The sequence below is a fragment of the Camelina sativa genome, chromosome 18 (genome assembly GCF_000633955.1).
Source record: "Camelina sativa cultivar DH55 chromosome 18, Cs, whole genome shotgun sequence".
Classification (NCBI taxonomy): Eukaryota; Viridiplantae; Streptophyta; class Magnoliopsida; order Brassicales; family Brassicaceae; genus Camelina; species Camelina sativa.
The window spans coordinates 19030871-19050028 of NC_025702.1; the positions used below are offsets into that span (position 1 = coordinate 19030871).

The following is a 19158-nucleotide window of genomic DNA, read 5'->3' on the forward strand; positions in this document are numbered from 1 at the left end:
TTTTTTTTTTTTTTTTTTTTTTTTTTTTATACTGTAACAGTTATATTTCTCTGTATTTTTTTCCTTCACTTGTTGTTTACTAGATGTTCTCCGCATAAACTAATTGAGAAGATGATTCCAAGATTTCTGATTTTTGGTCCTAATTTACAATTAATTACTATGTTTTTAAATGCTTTCACTATTTCAAATGTTGAATTTATTGATGTTTTTTCCCAAATCTTTTTTTGTAAGATTTTGTTTTTGCGTTGGTTTTTAACGATAAAAACGGCTGGTATGGTAGATCAACAATTTTTTTATTGAGTTGCTAAGATTTTTAATGTGTTAAAACAACAGTAAAAACCGTTGAATCTGATAAATAAAGTATTTGTGATTTGGTATGTCATTTTAGGTATTTGCAAAATATTTTTCTTTCTTAGCGTGAGTTAAACGGTTAAACCCGTTAAGCCGATAAATCAAAAATATCTATGTTTTCATTTTATTTTAGTAGTATTTTTTTTTTCTATTAATTTTAATATCTAGCCATTTTTAACACATAAATGGTAAAATATGTTTTGTCAAACAGATAAATGGTGAATTGGTAAAAAGTGGATAAAGACAAACACATATATGTTTTGTCAAACAGATAAATGGTAAAACATGTTTTCATTTTATTTTAGTAGTATTTATTAAATATGTCCATGTAGATGCTTCCATAACTTAAATTTTTGTTTTTTCTGATAATTTTAACCTCTAGCCATTTTTAATACAAATGGTAAAAATATGTTTTGTCAAACAGATAAATGGTGAATTGGTAAAGACTAAATAAAGACAAACAAAGACAATAAATATATAATATAGTACTATTTTAATTAATTTCTGTTTAGTGACATGTGTGATTCATTAGTTGTTAAAAGATAAGGAAAGTGTAATTTTAAGTAACGAAACAAAAAGAAAAAAAAAAAGTAACCAAATCATGTTAACCTTTGCTGTCTGGACAGTATTTTTAACGGTGTTAAAAGTTGTTCAGCTAGAAAATCTGATCCTAACGTTCTTTTCTCGAAAAGCTTGATTTATGTCGAAGATAAGATATATATATTTGCTAAAACCAGGTTATATATATCAAAAATCTTGAATACACTTGACCGAATTAAATAATTAGGACCCGACAATATATAGGGTTGAGCGGAGCCAGTAAGGTGGGAGGGGGGTCAGCTGACCCATTAAAAAAAAAAATTTGGTATAATTTTACTTATAAATAACAAAATAACCCTATCAAATTTTGTATTTTGACCCATTAAATTTAAAATTTTCATCTTAACTCCAACAAATTTTACATTTTGACCCTATTAAAATAAAATTTATATTTTGATCCTTCAAAAAATTTACATTTTTACCCCTTAAAAAAATAAAAATTTATTTTGACCTTATAAATTTTACATTTTTATCTTATTAGAAAAAAAAAAAAATTCTGACCCCTCTCAACCTTTGGTCTGGCTCCGCCACTGGGGTTGACAGTCGATTTTTGTGTAACGTCGTTAGACATCAACAAAAATATAGCATAGATTTTAATACTTGTGATTAATGAATTGTGAAAAAGGGGAAAGCATAGTCACTATTTACCTGCACATAAGAGCAAACAAAGCAAAATAACACCATGGGTTCCCGATCTTATAATTCCAAAAAAAAACACTGCTCAAAGCTAAAAAGGGAAGATATTGGCATATTGGTAAAAATGTATGCATGAGAAAGTTTAAATTATCGTACATGTGTGTGTAATGTATGCTGGTTAGTATTAGTTAGTAAATCTGAAAATCCAAGTGAAAAGAAGAAAGAGAGAAGAACATAATTAACATACCTAGAGCAGACTTGAGTCTTCTACTTCATTCTTCAATCCATCTCTCTGATCTGCACATATACAGAATTAGATTAAAACCATACAGTTAATTATCAAGGCTGAATTAACTGTATGGTTAACTGTATGGAGAGAGAGAGCAAAAGCAAAACATGAACAGAGAGCAATCCGTAATCATGTGGGTAAAATCAAAACACAACTTAAAGCAAAGTATAGAATGGGAGTTACCTATGTAATGGTAGAGCATAGATGGCAACAAGCTTCAACAATTTGAATTGTGCCTTCACCTCCATCCCTCATCCAGGAACCATGATAGCTTCTCGTTTAGAGTTCTTGTTCCCAGTAGCTAGCTACATATGATACGGATGCACCTGTAACAATAGAAAAAGAAAATATCACTCATAAGTCATAACCAAGCGGTGTTGAATAATAATGCTATAACAAAACCAAAACATGATGCTAAAACGGTTTTTACAGCAACACCACCACATGTCTTCTCTGAGTTAAACGGAAAAGCATGAAGCATAGAAGACTGCGACCTGGTTGTCTTGAAAATTCATCCCCACTGAAGGAGAGGAAACATATGAATCATTCTTCCACTCCTAAGTGTAAAACTGCGTTGGAATTTGAAAACAATAAAACTCAAATATTAAACCTTAATTTCCCAGCCAAGAGTGGCCTTTTCTGTTGGTGAACCAGACACCTCTAATCCACTACCGCCCATGAGCAAATAAAATCCCATGAGCAATGTTAAAGAACTTCTCTAGAAAATCTTGAACTTGATTCAAGATATAGAAGCTTGAAACTTACCTCTGGGAAAAAACAAACGAAGTGATAGTTGCAGGCAACTTTAGTCAACGATTTCACTGTGATAGGAAACAAGAAAACACACCATTTTGCTCTCTCCAGTCAAGCTAGACTCATCAAGGTAGCACTCCATCCGCCGGAACCTAAAGATAAATTTTAACTTCGATTACACGCACGGTGGTATGGACAAAAACAAGACGATACGGAGAGAACAGATCACCCACCTGATTTCAAATGTTGAGAGGTATGACATCACCCACCACAATATCATAGATAGAATTTTCTACTCGTCTTCCACCTTTTGTCACCTGTGCAGCAGTCAACACATGTGTAGTGTAACTAAGGAGTGAACAAGAGAAAAGAGTATTGAGGGAGGAATAACTACATTGGAGCAAATCTATTACCTCCATATGTATGTTTCTCTTTTCAATCATTCAGGTTTTGAGGCTGGAGAGGCTGTTTGTAGTCACTGTCAGCTGCAGAGGAGAATAAAGCATCAGAACAACACTAAGAGTAAATATAAAAAATTCTCATACTGAAGTGAAACAAGTTAATATTACCAGTGAGCAAATGCAATGCTTCGTCCATCATACCATCTTTCTTTGATACCCTGTCGAAGATTATGTAAGACAAAGGTATTGCAGTTGACGGTACACTTGTGAAAGTGGAACGAGCCAGATGTAACTAAACTGATTTCATTACGAACCTCTAATAACCATCAAAATGATCAAAGTGAGATCATGGCAAGCATTCTGAGAGAAACCTCTGTGATGAAAACAAACAAAAAAAACCCAACACGCCTTATAAGAAAGTGAACAGGGAAAAACTAAGTAACACAAAACAAATAACAAATCTGCATCTCCATACCTGAAACCATAAATGGTCTTGCGCTTTAGCAAGTCAAGTCTCATGAGTGGAAACAAATAACAAATGTGCATCTCCCTAGCCAAACGCAGTTGGGTTCTCACCAACCTGAGAGAAAAAAGCAAAGAAGACCATTAGAAACCAAGCATTCACATACGAAACAACAACACACAAGGGAGAAACGGATCTAGGTCTTACTCTCCACTGTTAGCAGGGACGAAGAACGTATTGCTGGATTGCCTCGTGCTGAATAATGGCAACGTTCTCTTGAATAAGATCAATCTTGTTCTGAAGCATTATGCTATGCTTAAGTTGCATAATCTCAACGGTAGCAAGATGTTCAGGCGTTTGTGGTTGCGGACAGGTCTCATTTGCAGCGATCAAAAGTAGTGCACCATCCATGATGGCTGCTCCGTTGAGCATTGTTGCCATGAGAATATTGTGTCCCTGAAGAATAGAACAAGAATACATACAACAAGAATGAAGTAGAGAAAAGAATAGCAATGAGTTAGGCTCACAACTTAGGTTCACAACTTATGGATGGGGAGAATTTGAAGCGGGCAATGAGGAAGACTCACAACCTGTCTCGGGTGGCCTCAGCAAAGCACACATCACCAGCTCTCCGCATATGATCCTGCAAAAATTGATTTCATATCAGAAAGACGAAAACAAGACAAGGGAGTAGTAGAAACCAAAAAGTTGCAGCAAAACATTAGTTGGCAATCAGACCTTCAAATCTTGCCATGAAGCACACATTACCAGCTTCCTATAGAATCTCAAATCGGGGGACATCATAATTCGGGACGTCTTCCTTTCCACTTCCGTAGGCCCTAAAAAGCAGAAAGTTGTTAGACCACGACATGAAACTTATACAGTAGAAGAAGAAGATAAAAAAAACACTGTTCCAAGGAAGGATTCACTTGTAGCACATTGGTCTAGGGCATTTCTCATTTTTAAAACGGACAGTCTGCACAAGAGAATGAAATCACACAAATGATGTATGTGAATCCAATGGATGAGCCTGGTGACAAAAATATAGCATAAATTCAATTTAATACTCGTGCTCATTGAACTGTGAAAAAGGGGAAAGCATAGTCATCATTTACCAGCACACCAGAGCAAACAGAGCATACTTCATGTCATCATAATTGCTGCAGTCGACGACACCATGGGTTCCTGATCATATAATTTAAAATAGTCATACGAGAAAAAGAAAACTGCTCAAAGCTAACAAAGGAAGATATTGGTAAGAAAGTATGCATGAGAAAGTTTAAATTAACGTACCATCACAGTCTCGAGTGACCGCAGCAAAGCACACATCACCAGCTTCCTATAGAATCTTCTTCGTTTCTTCAAACTATCTCCGATCTGCACACATACAGAATTGGAAGAACCATTGTTAATTTTCAAGTCTGAATCAAACAGCCACAGCCCAAAGCTTGAATAAGTGCTAATGATAAGAGTGGTGTCCATAACTGGAGGATAACTTATAACTTCCATTAAGAGATCACTGAAGCTGTCTCTGTATAAGTAACTTAGAAATTCTGAAAATCCAAGTGGAAAGAAGCAAGAGAGAAGAACAGAGTTAACTAACCACATACTTCATGTCATCATAATTGGTGTAGTCGACGATACCATAAGTTCCTGATCATATGATTAGAAATAGTCAAGAAACAAGTATAATGTGCCAAACAAAACACTGCTCAAAGCTAAAAAAGGATCATATAGAGTGACTACTGAAGCAAACATGTAGAGTGCTTGTGAGTAATAGATCGACTTGCCTGAGTAAAGCAAACTATTCAGATGAAAGTTGGAACACGCACACACCTGTTAAACCAAAAAGAAACAAACAACCCCGTTAAAAAGCACCGCGTTGAATTTTGTGGCCTTCTCGAGTTCCACTTCAGTAGCACCTTGTTGTTCAACAAAGAAAAAAAGGATCAATGGTTAGCCAAGGATGAACTTGAAACAGGACAAAGAAAAGAGAAACATAGAGGAATTTGAGATCACTTACAAAGCAAGAAGAGGAGTATCCATGGTTTAGGTCATAATCCCTCACACTTTTGTTCAAAACAAAAACACAAAAGGGAGTATTGGTTAGAGGATAGAGATAAGCTTGTAACAGAAGAAGATAAAGAAAAGAGTAAAACTTTGAGATGACTGACAGAGCAATAAGAAGAGAATTCCTTTGCCATCGTTTGTGTCCATAATTCAGCAACATCCTTAACAGTAATGGGAAGGAAGTGAACCACCATATATAGAGAGAAAGAGAAAATCAGCTGAAACGAGAAAGAGAAAACAGCATCAGAAGCAGGTAGGTTAGTATAACTTGGTAAATCTCAAAATCCAAGTAAAAAAAGAAGAAACAGAGAAGAACAGAGTTAACTTAATTAGTCTCGAGTCTTCTTCTTCTTCTTCATTCTTCAATCCATCTCTCTGACCTGCACGTATACATCATAAGAAGAAACCATATAGGTAATATTCAAGAGTCTGAATCAATAAACAACTTAAAAGAGAAACCCTATAATTTTTAAAACCTGTACTTGGCTGTCGGTCAAATCAGAAGAAGAAGCACCAGCTACGGAAACAAACAAGCAACGTCCTCCGATCCTCACTTGGCACCATATCCTTCTGCAAATTCATCACACGAGATACTCAAGAGTTAGAAGACAAGACAAGAGAAGATGTCTAAACTTAATTAAGAAAATAAACCCTAGAATTTGTATACTTAACTTGCTCGTTGAAGAAGAAACGCCCATGGAAACCCTAATATATCAATTAGAAGACAAAAGAGAATAGACGGTGAGTGAGTGTACGTTTTATCAAATTATTCTCTAATTATAATGTAAACAACAATTTCAAACATGAAACTGAACTTACACGCGATGGATTGGGGAAGAAGCTTTTTGATATCGAGGGAAGAAACTTTACAGTGGTGCAAACCTGTACCTCCAGATGTATTCATCATTCAAGTTTTGAGAGGCTGGGGATGCTGTTGGTAGTCACTGAAAACAGCTGCAGAGGAGAAGAAAGCATGAGAACAACACTCAGAGTCATTATTAAAAATTTATAATTTTAAGTGAAAAATTACCTGTGACAACAATCACAAACCTCTGTTTTCTTAATCCCAAGTGCTACTGCAGCAACCATCAAAGTGAGATCATGGCAAGCATTGAAAAGAAACCTCTGTGATGAAAAAAAAACAAAGAAAATCCAACAGGCCATATGAGAAAGTGAACAGAGAAAACCTAAGCAACACAGGAGAATAGTGGTGGCAGATCCCATTGTCTCACAATTCTATAAATCCAGATGTATGTTTCTCTTTTCATCATTCAATTTAGACTGTTTGTAGTCACTGACAGCAGCTGCAGAGGAGAAGAAAGTATCAGATCAAAAATAAAGAGTCATTATATAAAATTCACATATAAAGTAAACAAGTTAAAATTACCGTATCACAACCATTGGAAATGCAATGCTTCCTCCATTCAAGTTTTGAGGCTGGAGAGACAGTTTGTAGTCACGGAAAGCTGCAGAGGAGAAGAAAGCTTCAGAACAACACAGTCATCATCATCATAATTAAAAAAAAATCTCAGATCAAGTGAAAAGTTACCTGTGACAAACCTCTGTTTGTTTTTATTTTAAGTGCTAAACGATGGTACTACAGCAACCATCAAAGTGAGATGAGATCATGGCAAGAAACCTCTGGGATGGAAAACAAAGAAAAAACAAGAGGCCTTATGAAAAAGTGAGCAGGGAAAACATATGCAACACAAGACAAACAACAAATCTTCATATCAGAAACCATAAATGGTCATGAGCTTTTAGCAAGTCATCATCATCATCTCCACTGATGCCTTTCTCTGCTAGTCCTGAGAAAATATGACAATCCTTGAGGCTGATGCAACAAAAAAAAACATGCATACCAAAAGTTAGCTAGAGACAAGAGAAAAGAAATAACCAGATATATAAGCACGTCTCATGACTGCAAAAACTTACCCCCTACATATTGCGCTGCTTGTTGTAGTCCCTGCTGTTCAGAAGTAATTCCAAAATATCTCACCAACCTGAGAGAAAAAAAAAACACAAAAAAGACCATTAGAAACGAAGCATTCACATATGAAACAACAACAACACACAAGAAGCGAGAAACGAATCACCTACCTGATTGCCAATGTTGAGAGGTATGACATCACAGCTTGTCACCTGTGCAGCAATCAACGTACATGTGTAGTGTAACTAAAGAGGGAACAAGAAGAAAAAAAGTACTGAGTGCGAAAAAATTACATAGGTGCAAATCTATACCTCCAGAAGTATGTTTCTCTTTTTTTTTTCATCATTCAAGTTTTGGATAGACAGATTGTAGTCCCGGACAGCTGCAGAGGAGAAGAAAACATCAGAACAACACTAAGAGTCATAATAAAAAAGAAAAATCTCATATATTCAGTGAAAATTTACCTGTGACAAACCTCTGTTTTTGTTTTTATCCCAAGTGCTACTGCAGCAACCATCAAATCAGCTAAAACGAGAAAGAGAAAACAGCATCAGAAGCAGGGTTAGTAGTATAACATGGTAAATCTCAAAAATCCAAGTAAAAAGAATAAAGAGAGGACAACAGAGTTAACTTACCTTAATCAGTCTCCATTCTTCAATCCGACCTGCACAACATATACAGAATTAGATTAAAACCATATTAGTTAATTACAAGTCTGAATCAAACAACGACTTAAAAGAGAAACCCTAAAAAAAAAAGAACTCTAGAATTTTTAAAACCTGTACTTTGGCCGTCGGTCAAATCAGAAGAAGAAACACCAACTATGGAAACGAAACAAGCAACGTCCCCGATCCTCACGGGGCACTAAAATCCTCCTGCAAATTCATCAACCGAGATACTCACGAGTTAGAAGACAAAGACAAGACAAGAGAAGATTTCTTACCTTAACTAAAAAAAAATAAACCCTAGAATTTTTATACCTTAACTTGCTCGTTGAAGAAGAAGAAGAAGAAGAAGAAACGCCCATGGAAACCCTAATTCATCAATTAGAAAGACAATGTTAGCAGGGATGTAGAACGTATTGCTGCCAGAGTCGGGGTTGGTTTTCACTCTTACCGGACCCCACGGCGACAATGACTTTAAGAGAGCCGCCGTCGTCATCGTTTCAATCGCAGGAGAGAGAAACCAACACCGCAAAATCTTACAATTTTAAGAAAATCAATGAAAATAGTAAGGTCAAACCAAAAATATAAGTGCTAAGACTATATAATATAAAGATGAGCTTACCTGGAGAATGACTTCCCTTCCATCGTGTAGATCTCCACCTGATATAGAGAAGCAATAGACTTAAAAATTGCAGCTTTAAAACTAAAAACGTAAAGACTCACCGAAGAGTTCTGTGTTTGAAGGAGCTACAAGTGAGCAATGAGTGAGACCAAGTTATATGAGAAGAACAGAGTTAACTTACCTTAAGCAGTCTGCTTAAGTGATCTTCTTCAATCTTCAATCCATCTCTCTGAGATAAAAAGAAGTTAAACCCAATCCAGGAATCGATTGCTAACAAGTGAGCAATGAGTGAGACCAAGTTATATGAGAAGATGTAAAAAGAGAAGCAAACCTCTGGTGGTTTAGAGAGGAGCTTAAAGAGCCCCACGAAGTTTCACCTTTTGGAGGACATGCATGAAACCTCTCCATGTTTACACTCCTTGGGAAGCTCTGGTGGCAGTCCAAGAGGCGCCGGTCACAAAATCAGCTGAAACGAGAAAGAGAAAACAGCATCAGAAGCATCAAGCAGGTTAGTATAACATGGTAAATCTCAAAATCCAAGTAAAAAAATAAGAAACAGAGAAGAACAGAGTTAAATTACCTTAGTGATCTTCTTCATTCTTCAATCCATCTATCTCTCTGGGATATATAAAGCAGAGTTAAGTATTCTTCTTCATTCTTCAATCCATCTCTCTGACCTGCTCTGCACAACATATACAGAATACAATTTAAACCATATATGTAGTTAATTAATTTTAAAACGTCTGAATCAAACAACAACTTAAAAAAAGAGAAACCCTAAGAATAAATTAAAAAGACCTGTACTTGGCTGTCGTCAAATCAGAAGAAGAAACAAACACTGACCATGGAAACAAACAAGCAACGTCCTCCTGCAAACTTCATCAACCGAGATAGCCAAGAGTTAGAAGACAAGTGACAAGAGACGAGAGAAGATGTCTTAACTTAAATTCAAAGATAATAATAAACCCTAGAATTTGTATACCTGAACTTGCTCGTTGAAGAAACGCCCCTGGAAACCCTAATTCATCAATTAGAAAGACAAAAAGAGAAGAGACGGTGAGTGAGTCAGTGTACGTTATTATCAAATTATTCTCTAAATTATAATGAAAACAACAAAATCGAACATGAAATTGAACTTACACACACGATGGATTGGGGAAGAAGCTGATTTCATATACCATTGAATTGATGATGTTTGGGGTCATAAAACCCTAATTGTGCTCTGAATCTTCTTTAGTTCTTCAAAAATCAGCATCAACAAGAGAGTCAGAGAGAGAGGGGAGAAATCAATCGACCGACCATTAGAGAATAGAGAACTCTCTCTCTCTCTCTCTGAATAGAAAAAAAAAAGACAAGCTTTAGAGAGAATGTAAGCAATTAAAAAAAGGAACTTTAGAATCATAAGTACCTGTTGGAAGAACTGACTTTCCCAAGCGGAACACTTGAATGATGATCGTGAGGATGAAACCCTAATCACAAAAGAGACAAATATAAAACCCAATTAGTTCTTAAATTCAGAAACCAAAAGAACAATATCTACTTGAAGAAAGAACAATCTTTACCTGAAATTTCCGAAACCTTTTTAGATTGACAAAAGTCGTGACGAATCAAAGCATTGGTGCGGCAGTAAAAGCAAGATCATGATTATGAAACCCTAATCAGAGAGAAATCTGACGGCAGAATCGGAGATTGGGAAAAAAAATTCAATTGTTTCGCGAGAAACCCTAATCAAAGAAATTTGGTAATCGTTGAGAAAAAGTGTTACTGTGTTGTGTCTGTTGTCTCTGTATATTTATAGACACATCTGAGGATTGCTAAAACTGCGTCGTAGCGGCACATAAAAAAAGGAAATACTGTAAAAGAAAAGGAAATAATGAGATGACAGCTGTCGGTTTAACTGGCATTTAGGAGCCTGTGCGTTGAAACTGCGTCGTTTTCATAGAACTATAACAGTGGAAAGACAGCTGGCAGTTTGACAAAAAGAAAAAAATATTGGCAAGTGGCTGTTGTGCGTCGAGACTACGTCGTTATATAACGGTACCTTGCGTAAAACGAGCTCCCGTTGATGCGCTTGATCCAGGCCCATAATGAATTTTAAGGCCCAATAATTTGTTCTCTCTGCTATTTCTCCTAAAATCTTTTCCCGCCTGCTACAAACCTACATCTAAAAAACTATTATACCTTTATTCTTTTTAACCTAAAACTAATTTATTTATTTGAATTTTTTTTTCTGAGGGTTAAAACGCAAACTTATTTTTTTCAGATCTCATTTTTTTTCAAGTCCTAGATCTCTTATTCTAGCTCAAGACTTCTCCTCTTCTTCCATCTCAGTTACCATACACAGCGGTGTTGCGATCCTCCATACTCATCTTCTTCCTTCTCAATGGCTCTCTATGGTGGTGCTATGAACCTCTATACCCATCTTCTTCCATCTCAGTCGCTCTGTACGGCGGTGTTGCGAACCTCCCTAGTGTTCTATAATATTCACCTCACTTGGTTGAGGATGACAGCTTACATTGGTGAATAACTTGTTTATCCGCTGGTTGGTCGTACGATTCTGTTTGTGCTTCACCTGTAGAGGTGGACCAAGTTAAAGTTATTGACGGACAAATATTGTCAACCAAGCAGATCTGGTCCACTAAGGAGACGGAAGGACATAATGTTGTCCACTAACCTGTTCGGACGTTTAATATGGTCCACCGGAGGCACAGTGAGATTGGTTTGCGGCAGAAAGCCTGCAGGGTGGAGAAAATGGTTTCATGTTACTGATGGACAAGTATCGTCAATCAAGCGGTATGGTCCATTACCAGAGCGAATGACATAATTGGGATAGACAAATGTTGTCAACCAAGCGGATATTGTCTACTAAAGAACGAAGGACATAAATGTGGTGGACAAAAACTTTTCGGGCAGTAAATCTGGTCCACTAGAGGCATAATAAGATCGGTACATGCGTAATCAGACCTAGTGATGGACAAGTAGAGTCAAACCAAGCAGATTTGGTCAACTTTAGAGGTCAAAGGACAAATTGGAGATGGACTAAACATGATTGAGCGTTGGATCTGGTCCACCATAAGTTCAACATATGTGACTTTTTGTGCCGCAAAATTCACCACTCCTCCAATTTTTTTTCTTAAATCATCTCTTTCTTTAGTTCAAGAGTATATTGGTCTTTTCATTCTCTAATTACCCCACAAAACTGGCATTTTTGGCGAGAGAACAAAAAACTGGCATTTGGGAGAAATTTTTGAATAAAAATGGCATTATTAAGAAAAATCCCATTTATCATCATTTTTTTATTCATATAGTTTTTTTTCCCCTAAAAATAATTTTCCCATATTTTTTGTTTTGTATTCTCAAAGGGACAGATGTTGAGAGTATTTTATAAACACAGAGATTTTTTTTTGTTTTATGTTTTCCACACAAAAATATATGAAATTTGTGTTATAAGAAAGGAAAAGAAAAAAGGGGAAATTACTTAACAAGAAAGAAAAAAAGAGATTACTCACTCAAAAAATATATTATGTTGTTCTCTAAAAAAAATGAAAATTTAGCTTTTTATAATGTATAAGAAAAAAGTAAATTGGTAATATGAACTCCTGTATTTTTCAAAAAAAAAAATTATTATCTAAACGTTGTTATAATAAAATGGAATTTAGTCACTCGTATATTTTAAGAAAAGAAAAAGATATTCATCTAAATAAAAGGAAATATTTGCTTACGAATCTTGAAATTGAAAAACAACAACAACACACATCGTTTGTTAATTCATAGTGATAATGTCTATCTGTTTAGGTTTCATTTACGTGAGCGTCTGTGGTGTTCAAAGGTCAAAGGGTTTAGATTGGAGGATAATACAGTATTTAAACGCAAACAATTCTTGAAAGTCTAATAAGAGTCAAAATTATCAACAAGTAAATAAAGAGCCGTGGCTATGTACAAAGAAAAAAAACATTCGCTTCCGGCCTTTTATTTTTGAATGAATTTTAAGGCCTTCATTTCTTAGGTTTGTTAATTATTCTAGAATGGTACCCGTGCTACGCCGCGAGATTATTTTTGTATTTTGTTTTTATTTTAATTATTTTTAAAATTATTTTTGTATATTGTTTATAATATTAACAAAAAAAGAAGTCAATACCGCTGTTGATTGATTATCATTTCTCAATTTTTTTTACCTTAAAAACCTAATTTGTCAACATTAAACGAAAAAAATAATATTTCTATATTAAAAAACTCTAGATCCCAAAAAGAAAACCATACTAAAATTTCCTGAAACAAAATCCGCCTCAAATCAAACTAAAAAATATTTTAATATCCACCTCTATTGCATATTCATATATCACATCAAAGTTATACTTAATCAAAATTACGAGTAAATAAAAATGTTCGTGATGTAACATCAAAACTACGAGTAAATAAAAATGAAGAAAAGAGTTTGACCTATGGGTTCCTAATTTCAATCTCTTCATCAAAGAAACATATTTATTATTCTTGCTCCATCGTGAAGCTTTTCGAACAAAGATAAAAGTGTTCTTTACTCTTGTGGTCTTTTAGTCTGCATTTTTAGTATTTATAAAACTATAACATCTCTTTTTCCAAAGGATGAGTCTTGCCTACAATCACAAGTTAACCTCTTACTTTTTATCTTCCGTCACAACTTTTTCATTTTCAGCATTGTCTCCACTTGTCTTAACCTCTGACTCTGTATCTTCCGTCACAGCTTTTTCATCATCTTTTTTTATCTCAGTATCTATCTCCATTTTCTTTGGTACAGACATATCCTCATCTTTCATAACTTCTTGTGTTTCCTTACCTCCATAATTTTCCTTCTCTTTTTTCCAGCCATAGCCTTTGTTGGCTTTTCAAGAAAACAAGTGTTGTTTGTTGTTGGATATACGGTTGTCTTTGTATCTTCCCCCATATGTAAAGACAGTTCAGTAGATCCTTCCACCAAATATACTTCTTGTTGTAATCAAAGCATGTGGATGAAAAATAAGTTCAGAGATTTATATTACTGCAACAAGTAGAAATTAATGTTCCATTTAAAGAAACTCAACATTTGCCGAACCAAATCCAGATCCAAGGAAGAATTCAATCTCATAAAAATGCATATTGACCTCACACTGGCATATATGCAACAACAAAAAACTAACTCCACAAAAACAAAATCCTAGTCAACAATAAAAGAAAATTAATTGAGACTTCATTTGTGATCCATAATTATCTCTTATCGATAATTAATTGTTATAATTTGATTGGTTACAGATTTTTTTTGATGTGTCAAAAAAGATGAGTTGTATTAATTGTTCTAATTTGATTGGTTACAGATTTTTTCTGATGTGTCAGTCTCTGCTTCAATACAAAAGCTGAGCTGTCAGCACCTGGTGAGAAACTAAGAAGTTTTATTGTATTGATTATGCCTAAATAGAAATTTTTATTTATAGTATAAAAGAAAAAAAAGAATCACTATTGTTTAAACCTTTCACCCATTTTTACCTTTTTTTTTTCTTTTTCAGTTAAAATAATAGAATAGACTAAATATTTTTCATGTTTAGTCTCTAAATCTGGTTTGTAAATCTCATGACTTTGGTCTGTTTTGATACTTTTTTTTTTTTAATTAAGGCCTTTTTTTTAGTACCGCTTTTGGTCCATATAATTCTTGGCACGTCTGACAACAAGTTAATGGTCTCAAGAGACACTACCCCTATTTAACACTACTGCCAAGTCTCTCATGACTCATAAGCGTCGTGATGAGGATATGAACAACCAGTGGCGGATCCAGGAGAAAAATTTACATGGGGCACAGCTGATGAATACTAATGAAGAATTTTTTTTTAGAAATATTAAGACAAGGCCAAAACATAAAATATGATAAACAATTGTAGATGAGAGGCATTGAACCCTCCACCTTTGACATAATATGTGGCACTTTTTACCAAATGTGCTAAGATATTTTATACACAATAGATCAAACTGAAGAATTGATTATCAAGAATGAGTGTGGGGCACGTGCCCCACCTCCTTTACACATAGATCCGCCCCTGTGAACAACTTGTACAATACCATAAGCGTCGTGGTATTTACATTTTTTCTCTTCTATTATTGGCTTCTCATGAGCATTGCTGTTTCGACCGTTTGTATTTATTATTTTTTGGGCTCAATTTTGCTACCTCTTGCAACCGAGAAGCATTGTGGCCCGAACTTGATATATTCTGTTAATTACTATTAAAATCTGAATCTCTTTTTTTCTTTGGATTTTGTTAGATTCTGTTAACAAACCAAATTGTACTTAACCTATTAGACTTTTCAAAATAATTTTTAAAATTTTTTAAGAACCCAAAATTAGGATCTACCATTAGAACATACCATTTTACAGTTTTTTTAAAAAGTTCTTAACTTCATTATTTCTAAATAATATAATTATAAACATACCTAAGATCTTTTTTTAACACTCCACCATTGAACTTGCTCTAATAAGAGTCAAAAGTATCATCAAGTTAATGGTCCTAAGATTGACACTATCCCCTTTTTAACATAACACTACTACCAAGTATGTCATGACTCATAACCACCAATCACCAATTTAGATATTGGAGCTAGCACATCCACAATCTTACACGCTCTTCCAACTTTTCCCAATAAAACAAAGCCCGACGAAGCGGTAACGCCGTACGCCCTGAATCAAGCTGTTGTTGGAAGGTAACCCCCATGTACCATAATACGGATCATTGGAAGTTATGATTATGCAGTGGCGGAGCTAGGAAAACATCAGGGTATGCCAGTCATTCATTTATTTCATTTTACAAAATAGTCAAAACAATCATCAAGTAAAGTCCTAAACTTGACATTGCTCCTTTTAACTCTACCACCCATTCTCTTTCATAACCAGTCTCAGTTTTGCTATTGGAGCTAACTCATCCAGAATCTTACTCACACTCCCCACTTTTTCCTGACAAACAAAGCCGAGGCTGTAACACCCTGAAGGAAGCAAGCTGCCGTTGGAAGGTAACCCATATATATACTCAATGAAAGGTATGAGCATAACACTTAATTCATTTTTTTTTTTTTTACAAAAACACTCATTCATATTGCTAACAACAAATTACGTTCTTTAGAAATTAGATATGAACAATCATTTGACTCACGAATCATATTTATAAAAATCTTAATATTGCTGAATGGTAGGTAATTTAGTTCCTAGTATTCCAAGCTCTTTTCTTTTTTCCTGGATTATTGCTTGATTGACGAAAATAGTAACACACTTTCATTATGTCATAAAGATTGATGCCTAGATTCAAACATTGTCTTAACAAAACCTCAAGTAATTAATTAAAACAAAGCAGCAAAAGTATAAAAATAAACTTGGGACTACAAAGACCAAGAAACAAGACAAGAGACCATGAAAATGTAGGCTTCTGGAAGAGGAGATATGGAATCAACGGAGTCTTCTAGCTTCTCTCTCGGACTCGAGGAGAGTGAGGATATCTCCTTCCCTGACCGGTCCTTTCACGTTCCTCATGATGTAACGGTCTGAATCAGTAAACTTGACTCTAACCTGAGTCACCTGACCACGAGAACCGGTCCTACCCATGACCTTTACGACCACGGCGTGTTTGATCTGAGAATCCATTCTGCATTCACACCAAATGTGGCAATGTCAATATCTTCATATCAATCTCAGCTCAAATCAAAATTATGAAAGAACCAAATGATTAATATTAACTAGGCCAAATAGTTGGATTACGACTAAAGAATACATAATTGTTACTGTTCTACAGATCAAATCACTAAATCAACACAAAAGTCAAGTATTGCAACTAGAATCAATTAACAACACCAGGGATTTAAAAAACTTATCAATAATCTATATTGTTCCTGTGTTCCACAGATCATTACCAACTAAAAGCCTTCTACCAGTACGATCGATCATAGAGCAGCGTGTTAATTTAAAAAATATATGTAGAACGAGCAATCATATATACAAACAACAGGGAGAAATCTAAGAAACTCAAACTCTAAAAACATCACAGAGATGATAGCTTCTAGAAACATGTTCAGAGGACGATCGGGAAGATAGACGATATATTATTAGAGAGACGGAACAACGAACGAACCTGTAGACGGATGCGGCGGAAGCTAAGGTGAAATCGACTCTGCCAAAATAAACCCTAAAATGCTGAAAGATGAGTGATGAATTTATTAGTGGTTTATATAGCATAAATGGGCCAAACCTAACGAGCTAATGTGAACTCGATTGGGCTTTATAAAGCCCATATTTGTATCAGTCTACAATTGTTTTGCCTTAATCCGTGTTGGATCACTCCAATCATTTCGAAGCTGTATTTTATTTTATTTATTTATTTACGTATGATTCTGTTTACTTGGGTCATGATTTGATGGAAATAAACCTAACAAAGCCATGAACATGAATCATTTTAGTTCAATTAGTACTGATATACTGTAATTTAATTATCAGTCATACTAGTATAGGGAAATAGCACGACAGCGAGTTGTGTGTAATGTCCTCATAGACGAAAACCAGTCACGAACCGATTGATTCCAGCAAAATCGGAAACTATCTTCAAATCAGAGAAACAGTCTTTGAGATCATTGGTCATCATGTAATCAACGATCATCTTGCTTTGCTTCTCCCCATTGGTCTGCATCATCATAAACCAGTAGGATCAATCATTCATGGTGGACGTGATATATCATGACTAACATATGCAAACACCATCGAATCAAGTGAACATATAAAGAAAATTGAGTAATTGACCAATCAATCTTTTTAATTTTTCAAGCAGCAATCTTAATCATTTTCCTATACTAACTTCGGTTGTTCTATCATCACAGAGAGAAACATATGAAAGAGAGTGAAAAGAAAGGCAGGTACCTCGAAAACGAAAAAGCCACCGGGTTTAAGCATCCGAGAAGCCCCATGACAGAGATGGAGAAGACTATCGGTTCCATCGATACCACCATCCAATGCAAGTTTTGGTTCGTGTCTACCAACTTCAGCTTGTAGGCCTGGAATGTCATCACTTGGTATGTATGGTGGATTACTCACAAGCCCTACAAGTTGTCCCTCTAGATCTTTCAAAGGCTCAAACCAAGATCCTTTCCTCACCTCAACCATCCCCTGGATTAGTCAGATTTTATCACAATGATGAGAAGACACTAAAGCTGAGTCTTTTAAGGTCTCAAAAACATGATCTCTTAGATAGATATATGAAATTTAATCGCCTCTATGAGAACAAATCAAATTGAAGAATGTTGCAGGAAACTACCAAAAGCTTCAAATCCATTACAATTTTGATTTTGAACGATCTCAATTCCATGAACACAATAGGTTTAACATGAGAATCGACTAACCTGAAGGTTGTATCTCTGCACATTGTGGACAGCGACGGCGATCGCCACCGGACTAAGATCTGTAGCTATAACTCTCCCATGGCTTCCCAAAACTTTAGCAATGCCGATCGCAATAGCACCGCTTCCTGTCCCGAGATCAGCCCAACAACCTTTCTTAAACCGTCCATCTCTCGTTACAAGCTCCTCCACCATATCAACGATCAGTTCCGTCTCCGGTCTCGGAATTAAAACCCCTTCTTCGACGCACAACACCAAATCTCTCCAGTGCTCGCATCCGACGACGTATTGAAACGGCCGACGCTTCTCAATCCTCTGTCTCCATAAATCGTAAAGCTCTTCCAACGACGCTCTCAATTTCACATTCTTCTCGCCGTCGTCCGCGATTTCACTTCTGTGAAGAATCACCAAAGTATCGTCTTCGATCGAGTCTTCGATCAGCCATTTCAGTTCACGGTGGAGTATAACAGAGTCAAGGCTATCTTCAGAATTAGTCGAAGATTCCTCTACGGAGGTGGCAAGATCTTTCGCCCAATCGTGCCATTTCCAAACATCCGATAGACAAGTTGCGTGAGACGGCGTTCTAAGGAACAGTGGAGTCTTGGGAGTTATACTGAGGAGAGAATTAGATACCGGTGCAGTTCTAGCCTCGTATTGCGGTAGCTCTCTCGTCGGAGAAGATGAGCAAAAAGGTTTAGCGGCAGAGAGCAGAGGAGTAAACCGTAAGCTCGGTAAGATTCTTATCATTTTCAAGGTTTTTTCGCCGCACCAACAGACCAAATCGGTTTATAAATATTTCCAGATAAACCGGATAATCCGGTTTAACAAACAGACTTTAATTCCGGTTTGGTTCAGCCGGGTAATGGGGGAACCGAGAGGATTGATTTGATCTTAAGGGGCTAAAAGCATAAATTAACAAAAGTTAGTTGTTTGCGGCGAGAGATCGGAGGAGGAGGAACTTTGGAAGAGAAGATGAGCTTGACGCTGCTTCAAGGCTACTCTTCTGCGG

General features: G+C 35.8%; 3 protein-coding genes and 2 long non-coding RNA genes across 31 annotated transcripts in view; 2 read left to right on the top strand and 3 right to left on the bottom strand.

Annotated features, from left to right (window-relative positions):
• On the bottom strand, window positions 1377-10543 carry LOC104762564. 27 transcript variants are annotated; one of them, XR_002036628.1, is made up of 47 exons: window positions 10343-10543; window positions 10189-10249; window positions 9921-10112; window positions 9763-9798; window positions 9579-9656; window positions 9361-9462; window positions 9112-9246; window positions 8962-9009; window positions 8781-8818; window positions 8610-8693; window positions 8474-8527; window positions 8273-8368; window positions 8129-8157; window positions 7958-8018; window positions 7805-7875; window positions 7664-7705; window positions 7499-7566; window positions 7305-7397; window positions 7113-7204; window positions 6951-7029; window positions 6796-6867; window positions 6594-6688; window positions 6383-6517; window positions 6236-6268; window positions 6040-6133; window positions 5889-5943; window positions 5668-5781; window positions 5517-5562; window positions 5330-5415; window positions 5104-5146; window positions 4979-5012; window positions 4787-4870; window positions 4609-4678; window positions 4423-4523; window positions 4232-4332; window positions 4084-4136; window positions 3701-3949; window positions 3506-3610; window positions 3345-3403; window positions 3199-3248; window positions 3043-3114; window positions 2863-2946; window positions 2642-2781; window positions 2307-2445; window positions 2060-2202; window positions 1835-1884; window positions 1377-1599 (listed from the first exon to the last, which is right to left on the bottom strand). It is a non-coding gene; the product is annotated as an uncharacterized LOC104762564 (long non-coding RNA). The 27 variants fall into 27 exon arrangements; XR_002036645.1 differs by lacking the exon at window positions 4979-5012 and adding an exon at window positions 2487-2544 and having other exon boundaries at window positions 2371-2396; window positions 5097-5146; XR_002036644.1 differs by lacking the exon at window positions 4979-5012 and adding an exon at window positions 2487-2544 and having other exon boundaries at window positions 2318-2396; window positions 5097-5146.
• On the top strand, window positions 15392-16291 carry LOC104762567. The gene is made up of 2 exons (XR_763529.2): window positions 15392-15553; window positions 15670-16291. It is a non-coding gene; the product is annotated as an uncharacterized LOC104762567 (long non-coding RNA).
• On the bottom strand, window positions 16022-17013 carry LOC104762566 (40S ribosomal protein S28-1-like). Its single transcript, XM_019240418.1, has 2 exons — window positions 16895-17013; window positions 16022-16411 (listed from the first exon to the last, which is right to left on the bottom strand). The coding sequence occupies exons 1-2, from the start codon at window positions 16996-16998 to the stop codon at window positions 16216-16218; spliced, it is 300 nt and encodes a 99-aa protein (XP_019095963.1). The 5' UTR covers window positions 16999-17013; the 3' UTR covers window positions 16022-16215.
• On the bottom strand, window positions 17107-18918 carry LOC104762568 (release factor glutamine methyltransferase). The gene is made up of 3 exons (XM_010485883.2): window positions 18153-18918; window positions 17674-17919; window positions 17107-17440 (listed from the first exon to the last, which is right to left on the bottom strand). The coding sequence occupies exons 1-3, from the start codon at window positions 18894-18896 to the stop codon at window positions 17306-17308; spliced, it is 1125 nt and encodes a 374-aa protein (XP_010484185.1). The 5' UTR covers window positions 18897-18918; the 3' UTR covers window positions 17107-17305.
• LOC104762569 overlaps window positions 19059-19158 on the top strand; it is a gene marked incomplete in the record, with an annotated part of 1709 nt that continues 1609 nt past the window's right edge. The window contains 1 exon segment of the mRNA XM_010485884.2: window positions 19059-19158. Coding sequence (XP_010484186.2) covers window positions 19122-19158 — 37 coding nt within the window.